At 48.8% G+C, this 26,008-nt stretch overlaps 1 protein-coding gene across 5 annotated transcripts in view; it reads left to right on the forward strand.

Moving 5' to 3' along the window:
• The window catches only part of AXIN1 (axin 1), an 83,814-nt gene that overhangs the window by 55,026 nt on the left and 2,780 nt on the right, over positions 1-26,008 (forward strand). For all 5 annotated transcript variants that reach the window (XM_072935555.1, XM_030284707.4, XM_030284706.4 and 2 more), the window contains 5 exons: positions 4,594-4,690; positions 12,049-12,186; positions 17,256-17,809; positions 20,035-20,211; positions 20,803-21,048. In XM_072935555.1, the coding sequence (XP_072791656.1) occupies positions 4,594-4,690; positions 12,049-12,186; positions 17,256-17,809; positions 20,035-20,211; positions 20,803-21,048 (1,212 nt within the window). The remainder of the gene's footprint in view (positions 1-4,593; positions 4,691-12,048; positions 12,187-17,255; positions 17,810-20,034; positions 20,212-20,802; positions 21,049-26,008) is intronic.

The following is a 26,008-nucleotide window of genomic DNA, read 5'->3' on the forward strand; positions in this document are numbered from 1 at the left end:
AAGTTAAAGAAGGGACTCCTGCTGCTTGACAAGACTTACATGTCTCAGTGCTTTGAATTTAGGCCTTCTCTGAGGAAAATGGCAATAAAGGCCTCGTTTGCTGATGAGTGAGGTTCTTCCCTCTGTGTGCTGTTTACACAAAGCAGTCACACTCAATAATGAAGAAATCTGGCTTCTGCTCAGAGGCAGCACATGAATGAGGGGTGATGGGGTGATCCAAGGCATAAACCTCCATCAGAGGAAGATCTGTCTGGACAGTCGGGATGCAAACACTGGCTAACTGAGGAATGCTAATAAACCAGGAGAGCAAAGCATGATCTTCAGTGCTGGCCAGTGGAGAAATCAAGCACAGAGCATTTGCTACACACACCAGTTCCCTTCCAAGCTTTAATGTTGGATTGATCCCAGCAACATGGAGGGTTTGGAAATGGCTTCATGCAAAGCCTCTAGCACAGACCTGAACGATGCTCTGCCTGTCTCAGCTCCTGAGCTGGGATGATTTTTGGGAGCAGCCAGCTCACCAAGCAGATTGTAAAACTGTGATTTACAAGCACACTTACCTAAAAGGCCAGCTTTCAACAGGATGTCTTTCCAAACGCTGTTAAATATTATTGTAATGGGTTGAATTTATATAATGAGTATTTTATCAGTCCCTGTTGTTTGAGTAATTTGCTTTTTGAGTGGCTTAAAAAACATTGCTCTTAAATGCCTGCACTCCACTGATTATTTTTCAGTCTTCCTGTGTCATAGGAATTCCTCTGCCCTTGTAGGCAAAACAGCTCTGGTCCTCTCTGCTGAAACCTGTTTTTATAATCAGCAGGGCAGCTGTGTTGTTTTAGCTGGTGTGTGTGGAGGCAAGGTCTGGGGAGGACACCGTGAGAAGCTCTGGTGAGCACTGGCCCGGTAGTGCCGTGGCCACAGGTGGGGTCGAGTCACTCACCGCTGATGTTCGGTGCAGGGTCGGTGGTAAGTCAGGGATTTGGGGCTCTGCCTGCCCCGTGGGCTGCTCAGAGCCTGCCCCAGGCTTGCAGCAGCATTTCCAGCACGGTCCTAAGCTGCTCTTGCTGTATCAGATAACCCTTCTTGAGGAGAGCATCTTCCCAAGTGGAGGAGGTGAGTCTGCAGGTGGGAGGGGTTGTCACAACAAAGATGCTTGAGGCAAGTTAAGGCAACTGTAGGTAGGAAGGCAGAAGCTGAAACCATTAAATCTCCATGTGATGCTCCAATTCAGATGCAGAAACACATTAGGTCCATATCTATCTTGATTTCTTCAAGAGCTTACACGGTAAACAGGAGATAGTGTCTCCTCTTTAGCCCCGTTGTGCTCCAGCTGAACAATACCCCTTCCTCTTCTTATCAGGTGTCCTGGCTTATCTTAGTTGGGAGACAGCTTTGCCTTCCCCCAGGCACTTGGGAAGCCCTTGATGCCTGTGGGCTTGGCCAGAGGGATGCTCCTTCTTCCCCAATTCCAGTCAAACCTGCTCCAGAGTAGGAATGGCCAATCCCCCAGACAAAGAGGTTTAGGACAGTGGTTATTCCTTCAAAAAGTCTTGCAGATTAAATGCTATTCCTTGGATGACTGGCCTTCAACCAAAATTCCTGGTGATTTTCCTATCATGCTTCTTTATGTGAGAAAAGTCTCTTGTGACAGAGGTGCTTTGATAAGAGTAATTGGTAGAAAATAGCAGTCTGGCTGTGCATTTGTTTCCTGTCTTTCCTAAGGCTAATGATCCAGAATTACTCCAAGTTTTCCTGTATTTAAATAAATTTAGCAGCTTTTTAATTTAAAAGATCCCAAACGATGATTTCTAATGTATTAGACATAATGGTTGGGTTTGAAGCCTGTCTAGAGGAGCAAAGACATCTCTAGTCAGAAGAGTCCAACATGCAGAGCCACAGCCAAACCACTGCTCACCCGAGGCTCTTGCAGGTCAGTTTGGAGAGGGGAGGAAGCCTCCACATTTCCCCAGTAGTAAACTCATTGCATTGTCACTAAATAAGCAATAGAAATACTCTTCTTCCCTCGTTGCATTTCAGTGCTGGGCTTTCTGGTGCTAAAGAAAATCACGTGATGAAACAAGGAAAAACAGTTTGGGAAAGTTTTATTTTAAAAGTAGATGTGCTGTAAAAAAAGTTTAATTTTTTTCACTATATATATATATATTATTGCTCTATCTATTGAAAATATCTCAAAGCAAGCTACCTGACAAAAGGAAAACAAAAGTACGGTATTGGTTTTCCTTGCTTTCCCCCCATCTATTGAATAAGGTTTTGTTGGGATAAAATTAAAGTGCTTATCTTTGAATTTGCTTCCTCTGGTTGAGTTGGCACAGTACATTGAACGAAGGAATGTTCCAAGTTCAGAGGTGGCATTGGGGAATCTAGTTAAAATGACATCAAAGGCAGCACAGCGGGGCTGAACATGTGTTTGAAGCCGGATAGATTAGAGGCCATTATCAGCCTTTCGCTACTGTGCTGGGAACAAAAGTCGCTCTTTCCGCTGGGACTGCTGCTGGGGAGAATTAAAAAAAAAAAGAGAGAGAGAGAAAGAAAGAAAAATTGCACTTTCTAACATAATGCCGCGTTCCCTGCGAATGGCCGTGTGGCTTTAGTGTGCGAGTTGTGTTCTGGCACCCGGGTTTTGTGCACTGGTTAAGCTGAAATGTTGACTATTGATGCCGACCAGCAATGGCTAAAATAATCCCCCAGGTTTTTTTTTTTTTCCCTCTGAAAACTTGCAGTTGTTTTGTTACCATCCAGCCTAGAAAAGGTGACGTGGTGAAACTCTTTAACCGTTGTGATTCTCATCATTAAAGAAAATTAAGCCACCTAATGAACACTGTCATGATGCCTGTACAGCAACGTGGGGAAGTTGTCCTGCTCCCAGGCCGTGTCACTGCAGGCAAAGCAGAGATGATGCTCCCAGCACACTCTTCCTCCTCCTCCTGCATTACCTGCAGCCACTCACCAGAGCTGTAATTAGCCTGGCTCATTTTCTGTTCCCTCATTTCTCTTCGTGCTAAAAAGCACTTGTTAATCATGGGGTTTGTTTTATTTTATTTTAATGGTGCTGCATTTTGAATGCCTGGGTTGTTGCATGAAATTAGGTTCTTCTGATGTAGGTTGGTGGTGATTCTGCCTGCACCTGAATTTCCAGGGAGCCAGCAGGGCAGCCAGCATGATGGGAATGGGAATGAAAGCTGCTGGTGGCCATCCTCACACAGACTGGTGCTTGAAACTCAGAAGGTTTGCAGGCAAAACACCACAGTAAATTGTGGTTTTCTTGCCAAATGGCACCTTGACTTAAAAAATCCATGGGTGAAACTGTTTGGTTTATGTTCTGGAGAAACAGCTGGCGGGGGGAGGGTGGGGGGGATAGGTGTTAAGGACATTTGGCCTGTGCAAACATCTCGTGTTGCAAGATGTGTCAGAACTGGCTCGTTTTCACAGCTCAGAGGGGTGCAGGGATGGTAGATGTGCCTAGGAATTACATGGTAGCTGGGACAAACCAAATCCCTCCATCCATCCACCTCTGTGGCATTTCATGGCCCTCCCAAGCAGTTACCTCTGCTGAATCAGGGAAATTTGTAAAATGAAAAAGCTCCAAATTGCCAAGCTCCAGTCTGGCATTTGTTTTTGAATTTGTTGATTTTCAGCAATTAATACAAGGTCACTAGGAGATGAGTCTGTGTCCTTTCATAACTGGGCTCCACTCACTCATCTTCTTCTGGTCCTTGGGCATGAGCAGGTGGTGACAATGGTGAGAATGAAAATGCATTTCCTTTCTTTGCCTGAAGTCACACCTAGGCAGTGATGCTTTGCCATTTGGGGTGCATAGCAAAGCCTGGTGCCTCTGACCCACTGACCCCTGTGTACCAAAGATTATGGCCACCACTGTCTCCTTCCTCGGCAGAGACCTCTGTCACCACGTCTCTCAGCACAGGCCAAGCAGAGCTGGTTCACTTGGATGTGACTGCCCATGACAGCCCTTCCTAACCCATCCAGCCTCCTCTGGGGAGGGGGCTGGTTCTTCCTTCCACCAACTCCAGTATCAAGCCCATCATTTCAGACTGAGCTAGAGATCGCCTTCGGGAGCAGTGGAGCCTATACCTCCTTTGATAAGCCATTCAAGCACTTGTCATACTCTTAAAAATATATACCTTGTTCCCTGGCTGAGCTCCCCTTGGAGTAGATGCTCACTGAGCACCCACTCCTCCTTCTCCCCCCTCTCTTAGCCTGCCCTGTGGTTTAATGTGTACATTACACACTCTTTATAGAAAGCAACCAACTATAAAAGGTACCAGGATGCAGTCCAAGTCCTTCTCCCTGCCTCTGCCTTGAGCAGCAGTGGCAGGAGCCGTGCCTTACTCTGCTCCTGGTGGATGCTGTGTAAGTCCTCCTGGCCCCCATGCCCGAGCTTTTTTTGGTTTGGGGACCTGCGTGAGCATCGTTGCTGCATGGGTCCCTCTTACTCTGGGCATGCAAATGTGAAGGGGTTTCCTACCAGCCACTCTGTGTCTGCAAGGCTTGAATGAACATAATATGTCAGAGAAAGGCACTAAAGCAGGGTGTGTTGTTGTTCTCTTCCTGCAGAGATGGGATCCCACCGTACAGACTCCGAAAGCAGCATCGCAGAGAGATGCAAGAAAGTGCCAAAGCAAATGGACGTGTGCCACTACCTCACATTCCTGTAAGTAGCACTATCTCCTTCCCAGGGGTAAATATGCAAAATATGTGAGATCTCTAGCAGCCAGTTGTTCTGCTGGTGCTTGAATTTAATCCCCCTTAGTGCTGTATTCACTTTGGGGGTGCTTCAAGATGACATACATTGTGCTAGGAAAAGGCTTGGAGCCTTCTGCCAAACTCACCATCCCAGGCTGCCCAAAACACAGAATTTTCTTTAACCATTCAGTCAGTAGCTGATTGTTTCTCCTGGATGAGAATGGAAGTGATGGCTGGCATTTATCTGCAAGCAGTTCCATGCCCTCGGGTGAGCAGGAGGTGTTTGTGGGAGGTGTAGGAGACTGTTGGACATGGAGGCTGATGCAGCTCTCAGCCAAGGTCATCTGGGGAGAAGTGCAACCGTCTGCACTGAGCAGCCAAAGGAGCTGTAACCTGTTCCCAAGGACTCAGCAAAGCTCGCCTGGGGACACAAGGCAGGAGAAAAAAGAAAGGTGCAGGAGTAAATATTTCATTTATCTGACACTGTCTCTTTGGTTGCTCCAGGTAAGCAAACAGCCTTTGGAAGATGAGCACAACTGCTAGGGGTCTGCATCACCATCTGCAGCTCTGCTTATTATTGTTTTCTTTTTCTGAGAAGTTGCAGGTGACATTTAATATCTACTAGGGAATAAAGGTGCTTCTTTCCCCTTTGGACAGCTGGACTCCAGCACAAATCAAATAGGGAGAGAAAAAGCCTCCATCTGTTTTTTCCAGAAGTGCCTTCAAACTTGACGCAGCTGTTCCCATCCTGCCTGCTCAAAGCAGCACAATACCAGCAGAAATACACCCTTGTTTTAATCTGATTTAAAAGAAAAAAAACTCACACCAAAACCACCACTCTTTGTTTTGCCTTTTAAATTAGATTATTTTCCTTAGATTTAAGAGGGTCTCCTGTGCTTTGATCACTGGATTGACAATAAAAGCCCTGGCTGCAGACGCTCATAGCCATCCTAGCTCAGTCACCTCTCTTTTCACACAGTTGCTTTCACAGTGTGGTTGCTGTTGAAAAGGCTGGCTGGGTGCCTTTTTATTTCACTTGATGCCGTTTTTACTGTAAGCATGGCTTTGTTAGAGTTGAAGTTTGAAAGCTTGGCCTTTATTTTTTGTTGTTATTGTTGTTGCTGTTCCCCAACAGTGGGAACTACTGACTGAATATTCTCTGACTTCAAAGCTTGTCAGTGGCTTTACCTTTTGGATAAAAATAATAGTGGCTTTCTGTTGATGGTGTGCACTGGCAATGCCTCGATGAACTGCAGGTTATAAACTCAGAGTATGGAGCATTAAATATGTATAGTGAGCTCTACTTTAACGAACTTCCATCTGCCAAACATTTCTTTTGTTGAACTGAATAAGTGTCATTCCAGCAGCAGTTCCTTGCAGGCTAATTAGTTTTACTTAGCATTAAATTTTATCGACCCTTTTGGAAACCAGATTTAAAAATGGGGTAAAAAACAAAGTTTAAATTGCCCACCTGCTGCTTATAAATTTTTATATTATCCTACTTACCTACACAGTCTTTCAGAATTACATATTCCTCCTAAACTACACACAGATGCTTCACAAGGATTTTTTTGGTGAAACATCCACTCTTCCCATTAGGTTCTGCACTGTAATTTTAAGCCAGGGGGAAAGGCATCTTGACACATATTTATATGGGAGCCAAGGAGTGAGAAGCTGAGTTAGTTCTAGTCTTTCTCCAGGGAATAAAAGTTTAGTTCAGACACTCTGGCACCTCCTGCCAGCCAATTACTGACACAGAATTGGCATCAACTTCAGAGAGGCACTGTTCTGCCCTCTCTTATCAATCAGCCAAGAAAGGAGAAGGTAATTAGACAATGTGTTTTGACAACACCAGTGTGAAATGTTACAAAGTTACTCTTTCAAATTCCGCTCTAACTGCACACTCTTTGAATTAAAGAGCACAAATTAGCAAGGAGCCATGCAAATGTCTCTTCAAGTTTTGCTTTCCAAAGCCCGTGGTTGGGCTATCCCACAGCCCGTGGCTGAGTCAGGCTGGACCTGGGGTTAACTGCTTCCAAAAGTGTGGCAGTGATGAAATCACAACCTTTGAGTGAAGGTCTTTATGGACTCCTATCTGCAGCATAGCCAGAGTCCATGCTGATAGTGCCTGCAGAATGCACAGCATGTTTTCCTACTGATAATGGGGAACCTCCTACTTCCGAAAGTCATTTCAGAAGTCCTTTACAGACCTTCCCGTTCCCTGACAAATGAGTTATGGGGCTATTATGCAAAATTCTGAAAGGACTTATATTGCTTTTAATAGCAGCACTTGCAGTTAAGTCCAGAAGCTATAAACTGCAGTGATTATATGTTCAGAGGAGGCTGCCCGCTGGTCCCAGCAGCTGTGCTGCCTCCAAGTAGTGACAGCCAGCATGTGCTAGCTATGTGGAACACCCTTTTCAGCTGCAGGACATGTGTGGATGGCCCTGATCTGCATCTTCCACACTTAGCAGCTCACATCTTCCACACTTAGCCAGTCACCAGTGCTCTAAGTTTGGAAAAGTTGTGTTCTGTGAAGTGGCGCTCTGCCCAGGAATGCAGTGGGGAGGATCTCCAGCAAGCAGGGAGACCTCTGGTTTGTGCCTCTGGCAGGAACACATTACACAGAGAGTGAGTGTTGCTTTCATGTGGTTTTCCATCTCTCTCTTGGATTTGAGCAGAGTCTTGGAGCACCAAGGAAGGCCCCAAAGAAAGGGAGAAAGCCCAGAGCACACAGGGCTGTACCTGGCTCTGGCATTCATCCATTCCCAGGAGAGGATGGGAGATCCTCCTTTTCCACAGCAAGTTCAGAAAAATCCAACCTCAAGCATTAAGACCTGGTGTATGGTTGGTTTGTTTAGCTGCATAAAGAATCCATTTTGATGTTCTTGCTGTAGCTTGGTCGTGGGGCAGGAGCTCTCCGGTCCGGACTCACAGTCAAGGATGCTGCAGGGTGGCTTCCGTGGTGTTCCTGAGTGGAACAGAAGGTTGTGAGTGACCACTGTGCTGTGCTGTACAAGTGAGGAGTGCACAGGAGGAGCCTGGTCTCGTGCTGCCTGGATAACTGCAGCTAAATGAGCTTTATGCTCCTGTGAGTTGGGAACCTGCTCGGAATTCCCATCGGCTGTTTTATGCCATTTTCCTCAAATGCCTTGCTGCAGCAGGACTCCTTGCTAATCCCTGAATGCTGCTAGACTGGATGCTGAAATCCAGCTATCTGTGAGCTCTGCCACTAGTGTTTCTAGTATGGAAACACCATTTATCCGTTAAAAATTTATGTCACAGAGGAATGCATTAATCTAAGAAACATGGAGGTTCAGAAGTTCTTTTCTCTTGGTTTCTTTAGCCTGTCATCTTCCTTTCATTTCTAAGACTGACTTGTGATCTAACAACAGCCCCTCAGGCATCATGGAGGCATCAAACTCTTGTAGAAGAGGGAGATTTACAAACACAGAATTCTTTGGCCCAGTCACATCTGTCAGAAACAGCTCAGCCCAAACCACAGATCCCTGGAGCTGCTTAGCGAACCTCTATGCAGTGTAATGTTGAAAAACTTCCTGTTTCATCTTAGAGCAGTTGAGGCTGATGCTTCCCAAGGGGAACCTGCAAACTGCAGTGAGATTCTTCCCTTTCAGCTTTCTCACATTTCGGATGCTGGTGTGTTCTGATGTGCAGCTTGGTCCTTTAAACCTCTGTTTCTCAGGGAAGGTGAAATCCATCAAAACCCAAGAGCTGCCTCATGGAGCAAAATCCATGGAATTCCCACTCCATCAGTTCCAAGAAAAGAAGAAGAAGATGTGAGAGGAGCTGCCTAGTGGAGCTACTGGAGAGCTTGTGTGTCTCACATGTTCTTAGCAGGCTGCTTCTTCACAAAGCTACCAGGGCTTCAGACACTTCATGTGTCAAGGACAATGTTCTAGTGATAGGTACCCCAAGAAATCCTTCTTCAGAGCTGTCACAAGGAAAAATTGCTCCATCTAGACCAGGGCAAGCAATTTCTATTTTTCCCAATTGACCAGCCATTCAGCCTCCTGTCTGTTGTCCTCTGCAGCCTCCCCAACTCCATGTGGTTTGGTCTGGACAGACCTATCTAACTAGTGCCATCAAGTAAAAGTAGATAGGTAATTAAATAAAACATTAGACTAAACAGTACTTTGAAATGAAGCACTTCCTTTCTAAATTGTTGATGTAGAATGTCCAGAGACCTCATTCTGGTCCAGACTGAAGGGCTGGATCCTCAAAAACCAGCAAGCTCTTAGGTAGTGTTGAACCCTTTACTTGGAACAAAGGCATTTGGAGCCTCTCTGATTTCAGAACAATAAGCAGATTATTTACAACTCCCTTGGCAGGATGCTGTATGCTCATGGGAAGCTGGGGGTGGTTCAAAATCCTGAAGCCCTGAAGGATCTTGCTCTGGATACAGGCTCAGCCTGGCTGGTCTTTGATGGAGCATATTTCCCCTGTCTCTCTTCTGAAGTCAGGCCCATCATTTGATAAAGGCTTCAAACACTTTGTTGTCTTAAGTCTTTTGAACCAGGTCAGTGCAATCCATGTTTGCTGTCTAGGGAGGCAGAGAGAGTCCTCAGCAGTTATCTGTACTGTTTCAGCACAGGGAATTTGCATTCATTATTCTGCAATACTATTAGTTTGGGGGAAGTCTGTGTAGCTCATCCTTTGAGCTAGGAATAAAGTCAGACCATGATGATGTTCAGAACATCGTCCTGCTCACCAACTCTCTGAGTTACCCTTACAGGTACCCACCAGGAGAGCAGAGGGTGTGTGCAGCTGGTATCCATGGGGTGAAGTGAGGTTTATTTCAGTTTCACTGATCTTGGATGCTCAGTGACACCCTTGCAGAGGGGGCTGCATCTTGCACCCTCATAGAGGCTCCTGAGGCCCTCTGCAAGCTGTTGTGCTGAGTGGGAAGCTCCAAGGACAGGGCAGTGGGTTTTGCAGATGCAGCAGTTTTTGAAAGAGAAAAGAAAACAAGTTAATCCTAAAGATTCTTGGATTCCATTATTGTGGTTTCTGTAGTTGGCCTTCAGTCACCTCCAGAGTATGAGAGACTGTGGATAAACATGCTGAGGTATTAGTTGTAAAAGACCCAGAATCACCTTATATTGAGTTCCTTCAATGCAGCAGTGATTCCAAATATCTTCAGATCCTCAGCATTGTTTGGCCTGCAGGGAACCACCTCATGGGGACAGGACTCACACTCCAGCCTTGCACCCACTGCTAGCACAGGCTCAGGAGAGACTTTGGTTTGGGATGCTGCCCTGCAGCAAAGGCTAAGGAAACAAAAGGCAGTTCTTTCCCAGTTGTGCTGCACCAGGGAGACCCAGGACTGTAAGTGCTGAGCTCTGAGCTGCCTCTCATTAGGCTCATTAAGTGTCTAACGGAGCAGGGCTTGGTGGTGCCATCCACAAACAACCGCAGGGAGAGTTGGCATCTGAGGTGGCAGGAGGGAGGGAACACATCACCCAGCAGGTTGGGACTTGTCAGGCAAGGGAGAGAATTCCCTCCTTGGGAATTACTGCCGTGGCCTCATGAGGAAGGGTGGTGGTGGTGGTCATGGGATTGGGGTTTCTGAAGGAAACAGGATCCCTTAGCCAGAAGTGCTTCCCAAGGCTATGCAGGGGAACAGGGAGACATCCTGAGGCTCCTCAGGGAGTAACAGAGCAGGAACCAGCTCTGCTACATCTTCCCCTGTGCTGGAGCACATCTGGAGCCCATTTCTGCACTACACAAAGGTGAAACAGGCTGCTTTGGCCCCTCTGCCAATATTTCAAGACTGAACATTGTTTTTGTTGATAATTTGTGATACAGACCTTTGGTTTGCAGGACTGGAGGTCCTGGTGGCACTAAAGATATCATCCCAGGGTGGTAACATTGCCTCCCTCATGTTGTGCCCTTTCCAGTGGCTGCAAGGATGAAGGGAATGGTTGGGGGTGTTCCCAGCTCAGATGGGTCAGTGGGATTGAGATTTGCTGGCAAGCTCAGGAAGACCCATCCCTCTTGACAAACAAAACAAGCAGTGCTTTAACTGGGACCTCTGCAACCTGGCTGGGGTGTCATGAAAAAGTCGTCAGCTCCTCGGTGCCATCAGTGGGTTCTTGCTTCCTCTGGTTTTCTTCCCTGCCTTCCAGCTGGCAGAAACAGAAAAGCCAATGTGATTTGCATACTTTTGTCAGGTTTTGAGGCAAAGGAGTATTTTAGTGTTCTGCTTTGATCTTCTGGCTGGCCTGGGATAAATTCAGGTGGTCTCTCATCCTCCTTTAAAATTTTCAAACTCAATCTCTGCTTCTGATGCTGCGTTTGTTCTTTTGCTATGAATTATCTCACATCTTCACATTTAATTTTGTCTCTGGTCCTATAGAGTGTATATTTCTCTCATGTTAGTATTGAAATATTTGAATGCAGAGTTTTATGCTGTTGAATTTTCAACTATTTTTCTTCCAATTTAAATTTTTATCTCTGGTGCGTCATTTAACTTTTCCTGCTATTTAAAAAAATAATACAGAAAGGATAAAAATTAGGGAGATAATGCAGCAGCTGTTAGGTTCATACTTCACTACACAAACTTCTTATCCCAGGACCCAGGAATTTAGGGACAAAGTAACTCAGCATAAGGAATCAAGAATGTCCTTGAACTGCCATATTCATTTATCCACCCAGAGCAGGCAAAAAATGGCTCCTCTGTGCTTGTAAGAGTGCTGTATTGATAAAGCAAGCAGGGAATCATTGCACACCTCTGAAAAGCTGAGATGCAATCCTGTAGGATCCTCCAGCAGGAGAGAATGCTTTGTGGGAATTGGGACCTTGGGCTGTGGGCTAGATTTGCACACTGACTGGCACGCACTGATGCTCTTGCAATAAGCTGAGTAAGTGTGCACCAGAGTCCTCCCTTCTGCCAAAGTGAAAGCATAACTGCTATAAACAGGAGGTTTGAGAGGTTGAAAGGTCTGTACATTCTTTTGCCACCCTTTGAGACCAGGCTATTCCTGTTGACCATATGTCCATTGGGAGAAAAACAAGCACTTCCATCCCTGAGCGGAATTTGGTGCCAAAACAGCATTTTGAATTGCAGCTCCAGAAAACCTTTCCCTTAGATGGGTGATGTGTGGAGCTGGTGCCAGCTGAGGAACTCGTGGAGGTGGTGGCTCAGCTCCCAAGCCCCCAGGTCCTGAGCTGCACCTGAGTGCCTGCCAGCCTGTCCTCCCCCAGCTCCCAGCGGAGCGACCGGCATTTCCAGTTATCAAAGGCTCCCAGAGAAACCTGGGGGTTTTCATTCATCCCTTGCTAAGCCATGCTGTGTTCTCCCTGCAGCGTACCTACCGAATGCCAAAGGATATCCACGTGGAGCCAGAGAAGTTTGCTGCAGAGCTGATCAACCGTTTGGAGGAAGTACAGAAGGAACGTGAAGCAGAGGAGAAGTTAGAGGAGCGCCTTAAACGCGTTCGAGCGGTCAGTGATCTTCTTATCTCCTCTGCCAGCCTGGCACTTTGCTTGCCCTGTGGCACAGGGAGCTTTCAGCTGCTGTGCAAGCAACTGGGGTGGCCAATTCCCTGCTCCACTGCCGTGGGCATCAGTGGCACAGGGCTCCTGGAGGTTCCTATAGCCCCTGCAACTTCCACGATGCTGTTCTCTCATCCATGCAGGGCTCTGTGACCTCCAGTGCTCCCTCCCTGTGTAAAATACCAACTGTGGCACAGCAGTGCCCACTTCTGCCATCAATCAGGGGCTGTGGATGCTCTCCATCACTTTCTGTAGTACCTTGGCTCTCTTGAGTTTGTGAGCAATCCCTGGGGACTGTGTAAGAGGGGTTCACCTTCCCATAGGAGGTTTTGTGTGATCTGTTTCCCCTACAAACAGTAACCAGGTGATGTTACACTTGGGGGTGTTTGTGTCTGCTATCAGGCCATTTCTACCACAACCAAAAAGTTGTAGAAATTTTGGAAGTGGTCAAGTGTGGCATTGAAAACCTCTCCTGGGCAGAATAAACACACTGACTCCACTGGGATACCTAACCAGCAGCACTGAGTGCTGGGAGTCCTGCTACTGCTGGGGCCCCAGACCCTGAGGAGTTGTTAGATGAACCATGGGAAATGTGCAAGGTCTTTAGCTCCACAACAAGCTCCAGGAGGAAGAGAGTGAGGTCCTGTTCATCTGGAATTACCTGTGTGAGACCCCTGTTCAGCAGTGTTCACACCATAGCTTTTCTTCTGAGACACTGCATCTCATGGGTACCTGCACATCTTGTGGCAGGGATGGAGGAGAGATCACAGGGGACACCATGGTGTTACTGAACATCACTAGTTCAGTGTAACCTGCTCTGTGACCTGCAGCCCTCCCTTAAAGCAGAGGTGTGCTTTCAGGGAGCTTGAGCCTCTGGGGCTCCAGGAAAGAAAATTCAGCCCTGTTGGAGTATTTTAAAATGCTCATCTAGTAGCTCTTTGAACAGGAAAAAGCTGTAGTGTTGGCTTTAAACTGCATCTGCATTTCAAATGCAGAGAACAGAGGAAGACAGATCTTTAAGGTCCCATCTCTCTCCAGGTGTTTTCCTGCAAACTCCCTACACCTCTGCATCCAGCCAGAAAAGGGCAGCCAGGTGCTATTTTGGGATTAGATTCCTGTTCTTCTGGAATTGCACTGTTCTCCTGTCTGGTGACTATTGCTTTCTAGACAAAGGCAGTGCAATCAGCAGCATTTTCTGCTAACACAGTCCTAGAGCACACTTCCTCCTCCTCCTCCTCCCATGGCTCCATTGCAGCCCCCTCCTCTACTAAATTACATTATCCCAGCCCTCTGCCTCCTTGAAGAAGCTGCCAGTAGCAATACCATAAAATCAGCAAATACCTATGTGCCAGAGAATATATTTAAGTCTGTTTAAACACATTTTTGTGTGACTTAATCTATTTTTAAACCCAGGACTCCCACTAATGCTATATATTAAACCTCTTTGCTGTCTCCAGAATGTATTTCATTGACTGGCTGGCATCTGGCATTAGCCATTCAGGAAAAACTCAGAGTAAGCAATTGTAGCTTTTTTAGGTCAGCACTCAAGGTGCAGGAGCTGCTGGTATCAGCAAGAGGGAGAACTGGAATCCTGATAGATCACAGGGCTATTTTCTGTGACCTGAGCACCAGGACTGCAGGGTAACCTCTTCCCAGGTCTGCATGGCTCACTGCACAGCAGCACAGGGAAAACCAGGAGCATTAGTCACACTGGGCAGTTACCAGCCAGAGAAGCTGGAAATATTTTGCAAAAGCCAGGGGAAAAGAATTTTTCTCCCCCATAATGAGCAGCCTGCAGGTTCCCTTTCAAAGCCACATCATGCAGTAACATTGAGAGGAGGCATCTGATTTGAAGCCAAATGCCTTTTACTGAAAAGACTGTCAGATTTCTGCTTTACAAAAGAGCAAATGCTGAATTCACTAATTATTCTGAGAAACGTGGCAGAGGATTAGAGGATGTGCATGTTCCCATGTTAGTTTTTGAGACACTTCAGCCTCATGTCCATGAATGGAATCTGCTGTCACAGAGATCAGTATTGGATCATACAGATCACTCTGAACTGAACAAATGGAAAATAAGCCAGGGGGAAGCAAAGGAAAAAAAGCAAAAAAAACCCCTCACCAGTGAGATTCTCAGTATTTGAATATGAAACATTGCCTGACAAGAGAGGGAAATCATTTGCATGATGATCGAAGAGGCTCTCGTGCTTAGCAGAGCTGTTTTCCCTTCCCAACCAGCAGCAGCCTGATGGGTGGGACAGGGGGGGGGAGGCAGAGGAGGAGGTTTCCTGCGAGGCATCGCCTGCCTGTGGCTCAGCAGTGCAGCTCTCAGCTCCTGTTCAAAGGGAAGGACACCCCCAGCCCTGCTGGGGAGTAAAAATAGCTCAGCAGTCAGCAAAGTTGGAGCTGCATCTCCGGCTGCGGCTGCCTGTGGGAGCTGGTGGAGGAGCTCTGTGACAATGGCGTGTCAGCAAAGCACCATCTAGTGGTGCTGGCAGCGGGCTCCTGCCCGCCCGAGTGTCACTGCCCGACTGAACACTGCCAGGCTGGGCCAGGGTCACTGCCCAGGTGTGCCAACATCACTGCCAGGCTGTGCCAGCACCACTGCCAGGCTGTGCCAGCACCACTGCCAGGCTGTGCCAGCATCACTGCCAGGCTGTGCCAGCACCACTGCCAGGCTGTGCCAGCATCACTGCCAGGCTGTGCCAACATCACTGCCAGGCTGTGCCCAGCTCCCTGCCAAGATCTTCCCAGCTTCTTGCCAGGCCTTGCCCAGCTCACTGCCAAGCTTTGCTCATTGCCAGATCTTGCACAGCTCACTGTCAAGCCATGCCCAGATCTCCACCAGGCTCATTTCTAGGCCTTGCCCAGATCTCCACCAAGCTTTGCCCAGCTTGTTGCCAGGCCTTGCCCAGCTCACCACATCGAGGTCCCAAAACACAGCTCCAGAGCCCACACGACGTATGTTGTTTATTTTACTGCAGTGTGAGCACAGTGAAAAGATTGAGCAGAACTGGTTGCTACAACCTTGACTCAAACCATTGCCCTGCTCAAGAAAAGACAGCAGGTTGAGATAAGCACCCCAATTCCTTCATTCACTGCTGTTGTGTCACTGTTGGGGTGTTCCTACTTGATGTGAGGTTGAGGCCAGTGCTGGGGGTAGTGAGGCAGGTCCCCATAGACCCACCCCAGGAGCTCCTGCCTGTGGTCCTGCTTGGGGTCCAGATCTGCTCAGTGACACAGATGAGCTGAGCTAACATGAACTGAGAGAGCCTTTTTCCCCCTTAGCCCATCCTGATCTGTCTTGAAGTAAAAGTCCACATTACCTGCAGAATGGAGTTCTAGGCAGCCAGAGGATTTCCCAAACCCCAGGCACCCATTTGGGTGGACCAGCCTAGTTCACACTCTCATACCACCCTGCCAGAGTTCTGGGCTGAGCAGAAAGGACATGTTGCCATTCCTCGGGGATCTGTGCCAGGGTCAGGTCCTGCTGTGCTCATCAGTTGATGTTTAAGCCTGGAAGGTACCAGGTCCTAAAGCCTCCCAGGCGCTGAGGGTATCACTGGGTATCACAAACTGTTAATAAATGCTGGCCTCAGTGGCAGGGATGTAGTCAGCACATCCCCTGTCCCTGAGTTTGGTGCCCAGGGCTGGTGGCTGGCGAGCTGTGACCTGTGGCTGTAAATGAAAGATGCCTCTGAAGTTCTTCAGAGCGATAAGTGCTGTGTCCCCTCCAGACACCAGCATCATGTCACATCCCCAGGCTTACTGGGGTGCCTTTGGCACTTTGAAAGCCTGGCATTGTCCCTGCTTCAGGCCTGAACCCCCAGGTGTGACACTGGGAGGAAGTCTGTTATTTGCTTTCTTGCTGTGTGGTTGGCAGCTGAGACTTTGAAGCTGGTTAGCAAGTGGTGGCTGATGGCATCTGACAGGCAAAGCTGATGGGAGTCAGTGTTTTCCAGTAGGTGCATTTATCTGGCAGGGCAGAGATACCCTATGCTGCAACTGATTTCTTTACTGTGCCAAAGGAGGAAAAGAGAAGGATTAAAGGACTCACTGGAATCCTGCTTATGTAATTAAAACAAATAGGAATCCTGACTTCCAATAAAGAAACTTCATAAATACCTGAGTTTATGTTGGAGCGTAAAGTAGTTCGTCAGCATCAAAACTGTGGCTGTCAGCATGGAGGAGTTTAATTCTTCCTGGCAAGGACTTAAGAGTCACTAACAGCATGTCCTAGACCAGTGTGAACTGCAAGAACAAGCTGTTAGTTCCAACCCATTTCTTTATCTGCACGAAGTGTTTCACTCCAGCCTTAGCATGCCCGGGAGAAATCAATGTTTGATTTCCAAAACCATTCATGCAGCTGTCGACCTTCACTTGCTCCCTCCTGTTACAAGCCTTCTCTTGGCTTTGCCTTGTGAAACAGTCATTTGGGTGAGAAAACCCCCCGGTCTCATCTGACTCAGAACTGATTTGCTGCATATCCTGTAGCTCTGGGCTTTATCTGATGGGCTTTGAAGCAGTGCCTTACCAAAGGCACGTAGGAAGCTGAAGGTACACCGTGGTAAGTTATGTTTCTGCTGCTGGTTGTTGCAGAACCACCTTCAAGGGACTTAGAGTAAGGCTGTGCCTGCTCCAGTTGAGTTGTTAGGCTTGTCAGCTGTGTTTGTAAACGTGGTTGTGATGTGTGGGCTGCCTGGCAGAGCTCCTTGCGTGGTGTGAGGAGAACATTTCTAATGGTGCCTCAAGAAGCAGATACAGAGACCTGAGCAGCTCTGCTCGGTGGCACCCAGACTGCACAGGCTTGGCTTGAGCATTAGGAATTTCCTGTGGGTCTGGGACAGGTCTGCAGAGGGATGGTGGATCTCCATCATCTTAAAGGTTTTCAAGATCTGACTGGACTAAACCAGGCCTGGCCTAAGGGTTAACAGCAGTCCTGCTGCAAGCAGAAGGTGGGACTAGGGACCCCTTGCACCACTCTTCTCATTCTCTGATTGTGCCTGTGTTTCTTGCAGGAAGAAGAAGGTGAGGACGCAGATATCTCTTCAGGTCCCTCAGTCATGAGCCACAAGATGCCTTCTGCCCAAGCCTTCCATCACTTTGCTCCTCGTTATGCTGAGATGGGCTGTGCTGGGATGCAGATGAGAGATGCCCATGAAGAAAACCCCGAAAGCATCCTGGATGAACACGTGCAGCGTGTGATGAAAACTCCAGGCTGCCAATCTCCAGGACCTGGCCGTCACTCTCCCAAGCCACGGTCCCCAGAAAGTGGCCACTTAGGAAAGCTGTCAGGGACACTAGGAACAATTCCTCCAGGGCATGGCAAGCACACAGCAAAATCAGGAATGAAACTGGATGCAGCTAACTTATACCACCATAAACATGTCTACCACCACATCCATCACCACAGCATGATGAAACCAAAAGAGCAGATCGAGGCTGAGGCCACGCAGCGAGTGCAGAACAGCTTTGCTTGGAATGTAGATTCACATAACTATGCAACAAAATCCCGAAACTACAGTGAAAACTTGGGCATGGCCCCTGTCCCCATGGACTCTTTAGGCTACAGGTGAGTCTAGGAACACCCAGATTCCCAAAGCCATGACTTCTGTAGGAAGCTCTTCCATAAATAGGCTGTAGCATCTCAGGGAAGCAGCAGTTGAACCTTTTCCTGTGTGAGCTTATGCTGGGATGTTGTTTGAAGGCTCTTCCCCTTCAGAAATGGATATGCCCTGATAACCTTTATAGAGTCCTTTTTATCTCTGTGATCTGGTACTGAAAGACACCCTCTAACCAGAATTTTTATTGGCCTTGGTTATAAAATAGATTTTCTATTCCTTAAAGCAGTGGAGATGCTTAGAAATTGCAGGTGCTGGTCTACTTTTCCATGCACCAGGAGTTGGATGTTAGGGCTGTGTCTCGAGGTCTGGGTAATAGAAGCAGGTCTCTTAAGGTGTTTATGAGGGGACAAATGTCCCTACTTTATTTGTTGCAAAGCTGAACCCATTTACCAGAAGGGCTCCTTTTTCTTCCTAAGAGAGCAATGGACACTGCAGTGCTGCCCTTGCAGCCAGTCCCAAGGGGATGTTCTCCAGGGTAGGGCACCCTCTGCCCAGAAAAGCCATTTGGCTGCATTGCAGGCTGTTGTCCATCTTTCCTTGGCCATTTGAATTCCTCCATCCCTTCCATGCTGCAGGGAGAGGGGGGAGCTCCTTTTCTGTGGCAGGTTTTGCTGGTCCTGTTGCTGGGTGACTGCAAAGGTGGGAGTGCAGCTCAGGGCTGACCCTGGTGAGGGATGGGGATGGAGCAGCCACTGGGGAAAGCTGTGCTCACCCTGAGTGTGTCTGGCTCCCCAGGGCTGAGGCTTTGGGATGTTTCTTTGCAGGGTACCAGGGGTGGGACAGTTACTGAAGGCAGGTTGGCTGGGTCTGCAGCAGTCAGGATCAGCTTTCTGGGGTGACAGGAGGGAGACAGAGTGCAGAGGCAGACAAAGCAAACTGCTCTTCAGGAGAGAGAGGCACTTCAATCCACCATGTTTGCATGGGGAAAGGGTTGTTGCTTCAACAGAGACGAGCATGGCCATACTGGGCCAACCCAAAGCCCCATCTAGACACAAGATTTCCTTCTAACAGCAGCTACAGTGTATATTTAATGAGATTTTTAAAGGACACAATCAGACCTGTCCTTCCTCTGGCACAAACTCCCAGTTCCTGGCAGTCCCTGAATTAGAAGCTTCACAAGACAAGGATTTGCATTCAAATGGTCTTGTTTGGTAGCCAGCAGTCTCTTGTGGTGGCTTCTCTGACTCTTTGTTGAACCCAGCTGGTGTGCTGTTCCCCCAGCCCCCCATGACTGTGTCTGTGGGTCAGTGCAGAAAACAGCATTATTTTGCATGCACTGAGCCTGGTGCTGCAGAGCTGCATCATCCCATGTTGGGAGAAGCAGAGGCATTGTCAGCTTGCCCTGCCTTTGTAGATCTGCAGCAATTCCTACCCAGGCTTTTTCCAAAAAAACCCAGCAAAGCTGTCTGAGGGACTGCTGCTGCTCTGTGGTGTTCAGGTTGTTTTTCCTGTGTATTAGTGAACATGCAAGGTCCTGTGCAGTAGAGCAAGCGGATGATTAGGACAGTGGGATGTGATGGAGTGACAGGCCAGCACAGGGGAATTCTCCATGGCCTCCTGAGCATGGGGCTGCTTGCTGGGCATGTGGCTGTGTGTGCCACAGTGTTCCTGCAGGAGCCTTTGCTGCAGCCACGGGTGGAGCCAGAGTGTTGGCCACTGCCTGGCATCCCTCTGGCTGTGGTGGTTGAGGTGGCTGGGCTTCCCCTGGGAGGCAGCCCACCCTGCTAGGATGTGATCTTCCACCATGAGGTGAAGCTCATTCAGCTGAGGATGAGAAGCAAACTCTGGGGATGGTAAGTCAGGGTTGAATCTGAGGGTGATAGGAAGGACCTGGGTTTCAAGCAGTGGTCAGGCATGGAGAGGCAGACAATGAATAACCTCCTGCTCTGAGCAAAGAGCTGGGGATTTAACACAACCCTTCTCATGGCAGGAGACCTTGCCATGGCTCATTTGGCCAGAGGAGAACTTCCCTCTCCCCACGGGTTGTTGGGCAGAGAAGTGCTTTGCTCAGGTCTAGGTAGTCTTACTCTTAGCCTGAACTGTGGCTTGGGTGGTTTGAGCTTTGGTAGAGCAGGGAGCTGTGGAAAATGTCTGGAGATAGATGTGTCCATCCTCTGCCCCTCTGGTGGTTGGCATGAGCAGAGCACTAATGTCCCAAGTTTTGTTCTTGCAGTGGGAAAGCAAGTCTGCTCTCCAAAAGGAATGTTAAGAAGACCGATTCAGGGAAAAGTGATGGTGCCAACTATGAGATGCCAGGATCTCCTGAAGACGTGGAGAAAAACCAGAAGATCCTTCAGTGGATCATAGAAGGAGAGAAGGAGATCAGCAGGCATAAGAAAACAAACCATGGGTAAGGGCTGGCAGAGCAAGGGATAACCACAGTGTTGTATTGCATCCCCTGCACCAGGGAGATGTGTCAGCAGGCTGCCTTCCTCCCAGACATCTTGGGAAGGCAAGAATCCACCACAGAAGGGTTTAGACCCTTAGGAGACTGAGGATTGCTTGGGGGCTGTGAGGGCTGTTGTTTCTGAAGGATAACTCATGGCCATGGCAGGAGGTTGCAGCCCCAGGGGAATCTTAGAAATTGCTGCTGTGGTTCCAAGGTGGATAACATGGCACATGGTAGGCAGGGGAGGTAATCCTGTGGGAGAATGCCACAAAAGATTGATCTGCCTTTTCCTGAGTTCATTTTTATGTGTGGCATTGATGAGAGCCCTCACATTAATCTGTGGGGTTTGTTTCAGAGTTGGGCTGCTCACCCTGATGTCTCAGGACTCGCTCAAAATCTTCTTTAGATTTTGGTGTGCACCCCTCTTCTCCCATGAAAGTCGTGCTGTGCAGAACTTCCCAGTGGTGCCTGTGTCCAGCAGCAGGTCCATCTGGGAATGGCTGTGTGCCTGTGCAGAGCATCTCAGTGTGAAACCTGTGTGTTTGTGTGCAGCTCTTCAGGTGCTAAGAAGCCGCAGTCCCACGACGTGGTGCGGTCCCTCTCCATCGAGCGGCCGGTGGCGGTGCACCCCTGGGTCAGCGCCCAGCTCCGCAACGTCGTCCAGCCTTCCCACCCCTTCATTCAGGATCCCACCATGCCTCCCAACCCAGCCCCCAACCCTCTCACCCAGCTGGAGGAAGCTCGCAGGAGGTTGGAAGAGGAGGAAAAAAGGGCTGGAAAACTCCCCCTTAAGCAAAGGTATGATGATATGGTCTGATTCTGTGTGGGAAGGCTGAGAGAGACTGCTCTGAGGGGTGTCCATGTCCTCTGCTCTGGTCTCCAGCATGCAGAGAGGTCAGAGAAATATGCCTCAGTGTTTCTGACATGATGGTGCAAATGCCAAAACCCACCTTGAGGCCGTGGGCTTGTGCATGGAGAGGCTGGAAGTGCTGCTGGCAGGATGGCCAGGAGCTGGGCAGAGGGAGCATGTCTAGAAGGACATGGCTGGAAGAGCTCTCTGCCCTGGTGCTCACTGGCTCTGCACTCATTCACAGTCACACAATGACTTCAGAGCTCAGTACAGGAGCAGAATTCATCAGGATGCAGCAGAATTAAGTGCAGAAGACAAATCTGTCTTTGCTCTTTATCTCCATCTCGCACAAGCTTCCAGTAAAGGCTGCTGGTGGCCTCTGGATGAGAGCTCTGTGCTGGAGCAGCTCTGACTCTGCATGACCATATCCAAGTCGCTGCATCGTTCTGTGACTCAGCTTAATGGCTGTTGCAGAGCTCATTTTCCTGCTCTGTTATCTTTCAGGGGACATCATTTGCAAGGCACATGGAGCTCTCTGGTGAAAAGCGTTTTGGAAGTGTTAGATAATTACTGTTAACAGCTAAAAGCACTTTGTCCATTAAAAACCTTTCACAGCTCTCCAGCTGTCCTCAGAAAACTTGACACTTTGCAGTCTGACTCGTAGAAACACAAATGTAATTTTAAAAAGAAGCTCTTAATTGACAGGCTCCAGGTATTTTCACTTGTAGTGACCACGTAGCAGATTTCCGTGTATTCATGTCAGAGCATTGATTGAAAGCCAGGTAATTAGAGGGCTTTCCCAAGCCAGGTTAAGCCAAGTTTATGTGATCTACCTTTGGCATGTACAATTGGATAGGGTTTATTAGCAGAGTCGTTTTTAGTTGTACTAAATTCATGCACCTTCCCCAGAAATGTCTGTACACACTTTGAAAACAGCAGCCTGGGCTCTGCAGTTAATATTCTGACACGAATTTGGCCTGTATTTTGAGTGGCTTACAGGGGAAGCCCATGGTGTGTGGTAAATGCCAGGCGTGCCAGCAGCAGGATGGGCTGAGCAGTCCCAGTGCTGGGCTGCTCTGCTTCCACTGCCTCTCCATGAGGTTTGGCTCTTCTCACAGGGATGCAGTGATCCCCCAGCCTGTCCCATGCCTGGAAAACCAGAGTGACATTCACCAGGGGGGAACTCCTTATGAAAAATAGATGTGTCTGTGTCCAGAAGCAGGCAAAAATGGATGCAGCTGTCCCCAGGGAACCAAAGATTTCTGGATGTTGAAATCTCTCTGCTGGGTTTTGGTAGGATTGGCTGCTACAACTGAAGCACACCTGAGCTGGCAGTTTTTAAAAAGCTCCTGCTCTGGTTGGCCCAGGAGCCCGCCTGGAAATAGATCCCACAGCTCAGTGAGAACAAAGTTGAAACTGAGAGAGGAGCTCCCATGAAAACACCATTTATTTCAGTCAGGAGCTTTGAAGAGCTCTGGGAAATTGGAGCCAGTGTCCCAGGTTTGTCAATAGCCTTGGGGAAGCACAGAGAGGTGGAGGTGAGCCCGGAGGTGTCCTTGAGGCTCTAGTTGAGCTGGCTGTGGGTGGAGAGCACACTGTGCCAGCTTTCTACAGCTAGACTGGCCTTGCCAGCAGGGTTACCCAGCTCTGCAGCCACTCCCCTCTGGCACAGCCCTCCCAGCAGGGGCCTTCCCCACCAAACTGCTCCCACTGCACTGCCCCACTGTAAATCAGCCAGGCACCTGCAGTGGCCATGCTGGAATTGTAAATATTCTTCCAGGAAAAGCATCTCTCTCCCTTTTTCACAGCATTTGGAATGACCCTGATCTCTGAGATAGCAACCTGTCTGCTGCTGGCAAGCAATTCAGGATTGACCATGCACTGCTAATGACCTGCAGATCCAGCAGCACACCAGTGCCCAGCATGGGTGTCCCAGTGACCATCAGGTTTTTCCATGGACAGACAGGTTTTGAGCCATTTCCTGTAGCTCAGCCTCACATTTCACAGCTGGATTGAAGTAATTAATACCAGCTCCTCAGAGAAAGGATTTTTTGCAAGCAGGGAGAACATTTAGCATGAGATCACTTTGGAATCAATTGTATTGGCCCAAGACTGGAAGAGGGGCAGACCCTGTGGATGGGACACCTGCTGAGGTAACATCTGCTGGGTGCATTTTGGGCTTTCCAAAGCTCTCCAGCCCCAGGGCTGAGTTGGAGCAAGCTGGACACCTTTGCAGCACAGCAAGGTTGGATTGGGGATGCAGATGCAGTGAGGGGGATGAGTCTTGTTGTTTCCCTGCTGGATGGTATTTTGTGCTTGTGACAAACACAGCAATGGGAGGTGATCTCAGGAGGGGCAGGGCGTGGTACCTGGCAGTATTTCTGGGTCACACTGACACCCAGGAGATGGGTGCAGGTGGCAGATTTAATGAGGCAGGGCTCAGAGTCGGTCTGATGGCCTTTATGTGCAAGCCAAAGTCTCAGGAGATCTCTTGGCAGTGACGAAAGTGGAGACAGTTGTGTTGTTTCATTCTCCTTAGGGGAGCTCTTACATCAGTGATTCCATATTCATCAGCTCTGCTCCAGCCTGCTAGAGGTCTGTGGCTGCAGTTTGGGGTGTGTGGGGGCTCTGCTGATAGAATTAAAACAACAGGAAAATCTTCTCTTGGTACATTGGTGAGAAAAGGAAGACTGGGGAAAATGTGGGCCCTGTCTGGGAGGAAATGGGAGAGCTGGTTACCTGGGCCATGCCCAAGGCTGAGGTACTCAATGGCTTTTCTGCTTTGGTCTTCACCAGTGAGTGCTCCAGCCACAGCACCCGAGTCACAGACAAAGGCAGGGAATGAGAGAATAAAGAACCACCCACAGTAGGAGAGATGAGGTTTGAGACCATGTAAAGAACCTGGAGGTGCACAAGTCCATGGGACCTGATGAAATCCATCCACAGGGCCTGAGGGCACTGGTGGATGAAGTGTCTGAGCCACTATCCATCGTATTTGAGAAGTCATGGCAGTCTGGACAAGTTCCCACTGAGTGGAAAAGGGAAAGCACAGCCCTCATTTTCAAAAAAGGAAAAAAGGAAGGCTTAGGGAACTAAAGGCTGGTCACTCTCCCCTCTTTGTCTATCAAGATCATTTTTGGGTACTGCTTCAGGCATCATTTTCAGGGCACATCTCACTGGAGCCAGGCTGAGTATGTTCAGGAATGGCCTTTCAGCTGTGAAGTGCACAGCAGGAGGAAGGACACCCCCAGCCACTGGCACAGTTCCCCTCTTGCTTCTGCCACAGCAGAGCTCAGGGATGTCCTGTCCTCTCCATCTCCCCAGGCAAAGGAGAACAGCAGCCCTGAGGAAGCAGCTCTGCTCCTGTGCCAGGCTCCTCTCCGTGTCCCCAGGCACACAGCAGCCCTCTCTTAGTCATGACTTGTCTCTAGAAGGATTAAGAGAAGCTTAGGGACTTGAGGTTTTCCAAACCCCTTCAATTAACTTCTGGCTCGCAGAATTCACAGAATTTGCCTGAATTTATGACCCATTTTTCCTTTAAATGCCTTATATTTTTTTTTTCCAAGGATGACTCAATTCCTTAATGTTTCCCTAGCTAAAGGGCATCCTGTATTTTGATACAGGGATGGGAGAGGCTCTGAGAGCTCTGCTGGCACCAGGAGCAGACCCTTGCCTCTCAGAATGCTGCATCTTCTCCAAAGGTCTCACAGGCAGAGCAGGCACCCAGGAGATTGTTCAGCTGAACTTTGGACCTCTCATGCCTGTAGGGAGAGGTGGAAAGGCTGTGTCTGGTGTTGGTTTGCAGTGCCAGTGTTTATGTGGGCACACCATGAAAAGGTGCTCTGCCCGCCAGCCACTGTTTAAAGGTTAAGGTCAGAGTCATTTCCAAAACTGCGATTACCTCATGTGCTTGGCAGATTCTATGGCTTTTACAGCAACTTTCCAGTCATGTAAATACAAAATCATCTTTTTTTATCCAGTGTGCTTTTAAAATAATTTTTTTTAAGCTGGCAAATGTGTTTTATGTGACTTTGAAAGGGAAGGCTGCCTCTGGCTCAGACCAGGCATGCCAAGGTACCAATTTGTGTAGGCTGCTCCAGTGTTTGTGCAGCGTTTTCAGCACCCCAGATGAAAGGCTCTGCAGAAGGGCAAAGTACCCTGAGCTGAATTATTGTTGCTTTTGTCTGGCTCTGAAAATGGGGTGAGGGCTGGGCTGACTGTTTCAGTCTAGTGATGGCACCACATAGCTGAACCTGGTGTGTGGGCTGGAAGCAAAGACCAGACCAACATTTTGAGAGCTGGGAAAACACAGGAGGTGTAAAGTCACTGAGGTTTTGGGGGTGGCAGCTGCCTTGGCACCCTGCATGGACAGGGCAGGCAGCAGAGTCTCCAGGACATGCCATGCTGGGAGCTCCATCCCCTCAGACCTCCACGTACTCTGGGAGAGGTGCCCAGGGGAGCTGTGGGGTGCAGGAACATCCTGCCTGCAGGTGTGGGCCACTGCAAAGTCCTGCTGGGCTGCTCTGGCCATGGTGACAGTGATCTCAAGCAGACTGGGCACTGTCTGCATGATCATGCCTTGTGGGATGGTGCTCCAGCCCTGTGTGCACCAGGAGCACGGTGAGATGGTGATGGAGATGCCTTGGCCTGGGGTGCTCTGCCAGTGACTCCCCACACCATGCTGTGGGGAGAGCCATACTCTCTCAAAGCCTGGAGACAGCACAGAGGAGCTGAGTTAGAACCTGCCCCTCCTTGTGGCTGTGTCCTGGCCTCATTCAGCCTTTCCAAGTGCTCCTTGACCACTCTTGGTGTGTTTCTGCATGCCCAGAGAGCTGTTGGTGGGAGCAGGCGATGCTCAGGGACTGCTCTGCATTGCCACCAGCCCATCTGCTCCTCTCAGCCAGCAGC

The sequence above is a fragment of the Taeniopygia guttata genome, chromosome 14, assembly GCF_048771995.1.
Source record: "Taeniopygia guttata chromosome 14, bTaeGut7.mat, whole genome shotgun sequence".
In the NCBI taxonomy this organism is placed as follows: Eukaryota; Metazoa; Chordata; class Aves; order Passeriformes; family Estrildidae; genus Taeniopygia; species Taeniopygia guttata.